The sequence below is a fragment of the Arachis ipaensis genome, chromosome B03 (assembly GCF_000816755.2).
Source record: "Arachis ipaensis cultivar K30076 chromosome B03, Araip1.1, whole genome shotgun sequence".
Lineage (NCBI taxonomy): Eukaryota > Viridiplantae > Streptophyta > Magnoliopsida > Fabales > Fabaceae > Arachis > Arachis ipaensis.
The window spans coordinates 7,212,393-7,220,791 of record NC_029787.2 but is presented as its reverse complement, the minus strand read 5'-3'; the positions used below and the strand labels follow the sequence as shown (position 1 = coordinate 7,220,791).

At 32.0% G+C, this 8,399-nt stretch overlaps 1 protein-coding gene across 1 annotated transcript; it reads right to left on the bottom strand.

Moving 5' to 3' along the window:
• LOC107632288 (uncharacterized mitochondrial protein AtMg00810-like) lies at positions 2,078-2,674 on the bottom strand. Its single transcript, XM_016335986.1, has one exon. The coding sequence runs from the start codon at positions 2,672-2,674 to the stop codon at positions 2,078-2,080; it is 597 nt and encodes a 198-aa protein (XP_016191472.1).

Here is an 8,399-nt window from a genome sequence, read left to right as displayed (position 1 = left end):
ATTATACATAAAATTTTTTAATTTATGAATTTTTTTTTTTAAAATTAAAAATGAGACTCAAATTCAAAATCTCTGAATAATAAAAAAAATTATGTTGTTTGAGTTATAGATAGTTGATCTTAATTTACGAAACTTTATACAACCTCTTTTTGAATATTAAGTAATGTTGCGTTGGACTCAAATTCTGCAAATTGAATATTGACATTTCTTATATTTTATGATAAATAATACTAATATTCCCATTAAGTTGGTTGATTATTTGTTCTTGGAGAGTGTATTTTCTTTTTTCTTGTTATGTTTGAGTAAAAAATCGTTAGGTATAATAATATACAAAAATACTATTTGTACACTAAAATTAGTCACTAAAATCAACTACTAATATATTTGTGTATAAATATATATATGGTTTAATTTATTTTCAATGTGTATTTGTATTTCAACATGTATTTTATACTAGTGGTTAATTTTAATGGCTGATTTTAGTGTACACGTATCATAACTCAATAATATATGTTAATAAGGGTTTAAAATCTGTGTTATTAATCATTTAGCTGAAATTTAATTTACAAAAAAATGTACTTTTAACTGCTCTGTGCTACTGTATATAATATTTAAAAAACAAAACTGAGTTAGTATTTTTTTTTTTCTTTTGGGTGTCTGTTGGAGTTAGTATAATTCATCCTTAGATTTTAAAGAGAAATAAAAGAAGATGAAAATTAAAAAACAATAGTATAAGGCATCAAATCAAATCACCACAGCCACTAAATAAAGAGATGCTTCCCGTTCCACTTTTATTAATCACCCCTTTTGTTTTATTCCTCCTTCGTTTTTCACTTTGGAATACAGACAGATCCAGTTTCATTTCATAATTTTAATTTGGATTTATGCTAGAAAGCTCTATAATATTTTAGCTAGAATACCGATTTTAAATTACAAAAATGTAAATATTACGATATTAAATATATTAATCTATTTCAAAAAATATTAAATTAAATAATTTTATAATGTATATTTTACATATTTAATTTATTTTTTAATTTTTCTTTATTCGCTTTTTATATTCCCCGGCCTCTTCTCTTCCCTCTCTTTATTTCTTGTACCTGCCTTTTTCTCTTTTTATTTTTTTTTTCTGTGGCCAATAAAATTCAAGTACAAAAATTCTCCTTTCTAATTATTTGGCATGATTCTCAATGAAAAGTAGCATCATACAGCTCGTTCACATTACAGGAAATCTAAAACATATCAAGAAAGAAAAAAAAAATGATGGAAAGGGAGACTTAATTTGGTCTATTTGATTAGGCAAAGACACTACGAAGATGATACGTGTGGATGAATTGATGATCTACTAATAATGTTAACTGTTATTCTGTTAAGGATAGTAAATATATTTGTCATAACCTAATTGTAGTAGTAGATAGAATAAGAATGCTGCACGTTTTCCGCGTGGGAATGCCATGTGAATTTAATATTTAATTAATTTCTCTCTATAAGAATAATATAAGCAGGGTTTTTTAATAAATAAAATAAATATTTTATTTATGAATGTATATGAAAGAATTTTAAGTATACTAAGTATACTGATATTCTAATAATTTTATGAGAAAAAAATTTTTTTTTTCTTGAGAGATGTTAAAATGGTGAGTTCAAGAGAGATGAAGGGAAGAACTCCACGAAGTTTGAAAACAGAGAAGAGTGTATTTTGTCATAACTCTGTCACTCTTTAATTCATTTTCTGATTGCACAAAAAATCAAGTTCAATTTATCTTTTCTAGTTAATAAATAGCAGCAACTTAATGAGCTGCATAATTAACTATCTAGTCAGCATTCTAACAAATTTATTCTCTAATAACTCACTAACAGAATCTGCCTATATACGCAACTCCTAACTAATTAGTTTGCTAACTATTATACATGACTCATTAGCTCACGTAACACCCCCTTTCAAACTAGAATCGGTGACATTCATCATTCTGAGTTTGCCACAAGATTTTTGAAACATGTTAGGAGCTAATGCTTTGGTTAATATGTCAGTTGTTTGGTTAATTGTGGTAATAGGCAACAACTTGATTACTTGTTCTTACCATTTATCCCTTACGACATGACAATCTATCTCTATATGTTTGGTTCTCTCGTGGAAGATGGGGTTTGTCGCAATATGCAAGGTTGATTGGCTGTCACAATACATAGCAATTGGCTTCTGCAATTTCACTTGCAAATCCTCTAAGATGTAAGTAATCCATTGTGCCTCCCTGGTGGCCATAGCAAGTGCCCTGTATTCTGCTTCACATGATGATACAGCTACTGTACTTGATTTTTTGCTTTTCCAGGATACAATAGATGTACCTATGAATAAGCAATGACCAGATACTGATCTTCTTGTGTCCGAACAGGTACCCCAGTCGCTGTCTGAAAAATCGATTGGCTCCAAATCTGTCTGAGATGAAAAAAACAGCCCCAATACTAGCTCATTCTTAAGATATCTAAGTATCCTTATAGCTGCCTCAAAGTGTTTGTCAGTAGCACACTCTAAAAATTGACTCAATTTTTCAACTGCATAACATATATCTGGCCTTGTATTGGTTAGATAGAGTAATCTTCCAATTAATCTTCTATATTCAGATGTTGAGCTAAGCGAAGTTCCCGTATTCTTTGTCAACTTGCTGGTGTAGTCCATTGGAGTTGAGATTGCCTTGGTTTTCAATAACCCGTAGTCTTGGAGTAGATCGATGCAATACTTCCTTTAACATATTGCAATTCCCCCTTGCTTCGAACTACCTCCAATCCCAAAAAAAAATTGCAGGTCCCAATGTCCTTGATCTTGAAGAGATCATGTAGATGTTGCTTGATGAATCGTATTTTACACATATCATCTCTAGCCAGTATTAAATCATCTACATACACCAAAATGACTGTGAATTTGCCCTTGTTTGATTTTGTGAAAAAACTATAGTCATGTCGTGATTGAGAATATCCAGCTTGAAGTAGTGTGGTGCACAATTTCGTGTTCCATTGTCTGCTGGCTTGTTTCAAGCCGTAAAGAGAACAGTCCAATTTGCAAACCAAATCTGGTGAAGATAGTTGGAGACCTTAGGGAGGGCGCATATGCACTTCTTCACCTAAATCACCATGCAAAAAAGCTGTGTTAACATCTAATTGGTTGACAAACCAGCCTCTAACTGCATTAATAGACATGAGGATTCGAAAGGTATTCATTTTCACCACAGGACTATATGTTTCAAAATAGTCCACCCCTGCTGTTTGAGTGAATCCTTGAGCAACCAGCTTAGCCTTGTGGCGATCAATTGAACCATCAGGCTTTAGTTTCAACCAAAACACCCATTTACACCCTACAACTTTCTTCCCATCAGGAACCTTGGTAAGTGTCCAAGTCCTATTTTTCCTTAGAGAAGTTAATTCAGCATTGATAGCCTCCTGCCAACTAGGATCACAAACGGCCTCGGTATAGCATTTTGGCTCTTTGTGTTTGAGTTGAGAAGTATGTGTGGTGGATAGAATTGAAGATGCATTAATTGGAAGGAAGGGTGAAGGTGACTCTGACTCAAAAAATAAAATAATTGTGGACTGATCAAAGAAATTTGTTGTTTGCTCATGTAACATATTTTTAAAATTTTCCAAGAAAAATAGATGAGAATCATGTGAATTAAGAGTTGAATTCGAGGAACAATTGGTGTATGACACGGTTGGCATGCAATGATAATCCTCTAGATATGTAGGGGACTTTCTATTTCTTGTAGACTTTCTAATTTCTTGAGGTGAATTAGATGACATGCTAACATGTGGTAAATCACTTGACTGTAAAGATGCAGGCATGATGTCAGATATAATACTCATGTTGATGTTCTTCATTTAAATGATTGACTGATGGTGATGCATGAGAATTAATGCTAAAATGGATCATCAAATGCTAGATTATTTAATGTAGTAATGGGTGTAGAATTAATAGCAATGTTATTATCAACTGAATTTTGCAATGAAAAAGGAAATACATGTTCATAAAATGATACATTCCTTGATATTAAAATATTTCTACTTTTCAAGTCATATAGAACGTGTCCTTTGACACCTTCTTTGACACCCAAATATACACATTTAATAGCCCTTTGATCTAATTTTGATCTATGAGCTGAATTTGTTGAAGCAAATCTTAGACATCCAAAGACTTTGAGGTAAGATATATCAGGCTGTTTTTCTTTCAAAATTTTATAAGGAGAATGATTTTGCAATAGCACACTAGGAATTCTATTAATAATGTGAACTGATTGTCCTACTGCAAAATTTCAAAATTTCTTCGGCATGTTAGAATGGAACATCAAAGCTCTTGTGACTTCCAAAATGTGTTGATGCTTTCTTTCTACAATGTCATTTTGTTGGGGAGTTTCAACACATGAAGTTTAGTGAATGATACCTTAAGATGCATAAAAATCGTTCAGTTTGAATTCATTTCCATTATCAGTTCGAATCTTTTTAATTGTTACTCTGAATTGAGTTTCAATCATTTTAACAAAATTCTTGACTAATTCACTAGTTTCACTCTTTAATTTCATAAAATACAACCAAATGAATCTACTTTTATCATCCACAATAGTCAAGAAATATTTGAAACCTGAAACAGAGATGGTATTGAAAGGACACCAATGTCAATGTGTACAATATCAAAGTTGTTCATGCTCTTAGTGATCCTTGACATAAAAGGCAACCGTTTTTGTTTTGCATAATGACAACAATCACAAGACTTATTATGAATTGAAAACTTTAAGTCTTTGTATTCCTTTTTCATAACAACAATCCTATCATTAGGTAAATGTCCTAATCTATGATGTCATAGTTCAGAGTGCTTTAAATGTGTAGATTGTGCTGACAGTGTGGATGCAAGTGATGCAGATGCAACTTGTGATGTAGCTTGAATGGGTGTGAGGTTCTCAAAAGCATAAAGCCCTCTCCTTTATTCAGCTACACCAATTGTTCTCTTGGTAGTTTTGTCCTGGATTTCACATTCATTTTCATCAAAAATCAATTTTCATTTTAAATCGGCTGTCAATTTGGAGATAGAGATCAAATTGAATTTAAAATTTGGAATATAAAAGACATGTAGCAAATAAAATTGATCAGAAAACACAACTGTTCTTGCAGTATTGACTAATGTATTTGTGCCATCAGGCATGCTGACTAGTACGGGTTTGATTTGGTATAGGTTTTGAAATGATTTGGCATATGATACGTGATTAGTTGCTCCTGAGTCAATGACCCAAGATTTAGGACTGAAAGTAGAAAGTGACATTATATAAGAGATACCTTGGTTTGACGGTAGAGTTGTGGTGACAAGTTGATTTATGCTATGGTTTGGGTCTGCATCTTGTTGGTTCAGAAGAGCAAGCAAAGCCTCCTTTTGTTCTAAGGTGAAATATGGCTCAGATTTGCCAAATTCTTCCTTTTGAGATTGATTGCTTACTTCATTATCATCTTCAGCAACCATGTTGTTGATAATGGCTCCATTGTTCTTGAAATGAGGGGGGAAACCATGCTTTTTGTAGCATGTGTCTGCCAAGTGACCATTCTTGCCACAATAAGAACATTGTTTAGAGCCTCTTCCAATCTTTGCATTGCTGCCATAGCCTCTTCCCCCTCTGCTTCTGCCTCTTCCTATTGTGTTTGTGCTACTATTTTTTGTTTCTTGAATTGATTAACAATGCCTTTTCTTCTATTACTTCATTCAGGTTCAGCTGTCATTCTTGTTGCAACAAGGATGCAAATGCTACATCCACCGTAGGTAACGATTCCATCAGCATAATCTGAGATCTCACAGTTGAAAATTGATCGTTAAGACCTCTCAAAAACCTAACTGTTCTAGATTCTTCCTTGTAACCTTTCATTATGTTCACCTCACAATTGCACTTCTCAACACATCTTGAACAGTTTGGAATTGGACATAAATTTTTCAATTCCTCCCAAATCGATTTCAGCTTAGTATAGTAGGTAGTTACTGATGCATCTCCTTGCTTGGTTGCAAATAATTCTTCTTCCAATTCTGCTATTCTATACACGTCACCATGACTGTACCTATGCTTCAATTCCTTCCATAATTCTTCGGCTGAATTAATCCACATGACGCTTTGAGCAATTTCAGGGCTTAGAGAGTGATTGATCCAAGAAGCAATGTATGTGTTGCAACGGTCCCATGCTTCAAACAATGGATCGTCCTCTGGTGGTCTTTGAATCGATCCATCTATAAATTTTAGCTTGTTCTTGGACTTCAATGCTCTCCACATGTCTCTTTTCCATTGTTGAAAATTACTCCCTACCAAAGTATACGTAACAGTAACTATGGTTGATCCTGGATTTTCTCCAGGATGCAAGAAATAAGGACTCACCGGATCCAATGCTGGATTTGATTGACCTTTGCTCGTGCCTGATTGGTTCATCATGTTGATCTGATTCACCAACGCAGCAAGTGCATGAATGTCTACTAAAGGAACCGATGGAATACCTTCATGTTCCATCGCTTCTTGTTCACAAACCCTAATTTTAGAATCAAATCAATGAATCTTGTTGATGCAGATTCAGAACTTCTTCCCTCAATCTCGCTGATCGAAAATATTTGCCAGTGCTGGATTGGTGCATGACAACGCAGATCTCATCAGTCTCTATCAATTGAGTTTAAGGGAAGAGGAAAAGAATCAGATGAGAAGAATGAAAGAAAATTGATTTTGTAAGAAGAAGACAAAGAATGAAGAAATGTACTGCAGACTTCTTTCGAAGCTCCTCAACCTTTTATCATCATTTCCCTTCCACGCTCACCGCACCATGTTGAAATGGTGAGTTCAAGGGAGATGAAGGGAAGAACTCCACGAAGTTTGAAAACAGAGAAGAGTGTGTTTTGTCACAACTCTATCACTCTTTAATTCATTTTTTGATTGCACAAAAAATCAAGTTTAATTTACCTTTCCTAGCTAATAAATAGCAGCAACTTAATGAGCTGCATAACTAACTATTTAGTAGTCAGCACTCTAACAAACTTATTCCCTAATCACTCACTAACAGAATCTGCCTATATACGCAACTCCTAGCTAATTAGTTTGCTAACTATTATACATGACTCATTAGCTCACGTAACAAGAAATGCTAAAATAACATTCTCATTTTCTCTATTTATAAAATATATATTCTCTTCCCTTATAACTTTTAAAAAACCTCCTCTTTAATTTATTTTAAATTTTGTGTGTTAACTAATGTTAACTTTATACCTTTTTTAAGAAAAAATAAATTATTTTTTAAAAAAATACCCATTAGTAAAAATTTTATTTTTTATATTTTTTCTGGTAGAAGAAAAAAAAAAACAGGGTCATGTTTTTTATGTATGTATCAATGTGATGGCATGTGCACCTGCCTATGCTATATATGGAGTAATATATATATATATGGCATGCTAAACTTCAATTCATTGGTTTCATGCATGGTTAAGGTATCTTGGTACTTGCTGCTATTCCTTTCCCTGAGGTTGTTAGTCCTTTCTCCAATGAATGGCAGTGTAATGCAAGTTCCAATCTCTAACTGGGTAAATTATTGATAGGAGAGTTTATACAATAGATTAAGAAAAAAGAACTGAAATTGTGATGGTGGTACCATAAACAATTAATGTGTGAAAGTTGTTCATGCTAAGCAATCGGCATCATTGAAACACGTGTGTTCTGTGATTAAAGTAAAGAGATGTTAACATATGCTTTAAAGACATTAATTAAGATTATTATTTAAAAAATATTTATTAGAAAATATTGAAAAATAATAATTAAAAATATTATATATGTACAAAAATTTGACTATTAAATTAGACAATATATACTTATTTTTCATATTTTTAATATATGTTTTATATTTTAACATATATTTATATAAATAGTTAATTGATAATTAATTTTTTTTATACATATAGTATAATTGAACAACAAAATCCAATTTTTACTATTTTCAATTGTTCTTTATAAAATCTTAAAATGGATAATATTAAAAATTAAAACATAAATTATTTTAGAATTTAAAATTTTACATTTTAATACATTGAATACCTCAAAAATTCTTTTAAAAAATATATTTTTATTGGTAATATATTTTTAAAGAATTTTTAAAACACTTGTTCACAATGTATTTTGTTTAAAAAGAGTCTTTTAACACTTTGCCTCTTTTCTAGAACAAACATCTATTAAATAATTAAATATAGAGAAAGAAAACGGAAACATGTTAACAAAAGGCAAAAAATAAAGAGTAACAGAAATTTACTGTGTAATGTGCAGGAAATGAATGAATGAATGGAAAAGGAAAGCACTTATTAAAGTTGTGGGGATGGGAAGTAGAATATGGTATTGAATGGGACCTGCAAGAATAAT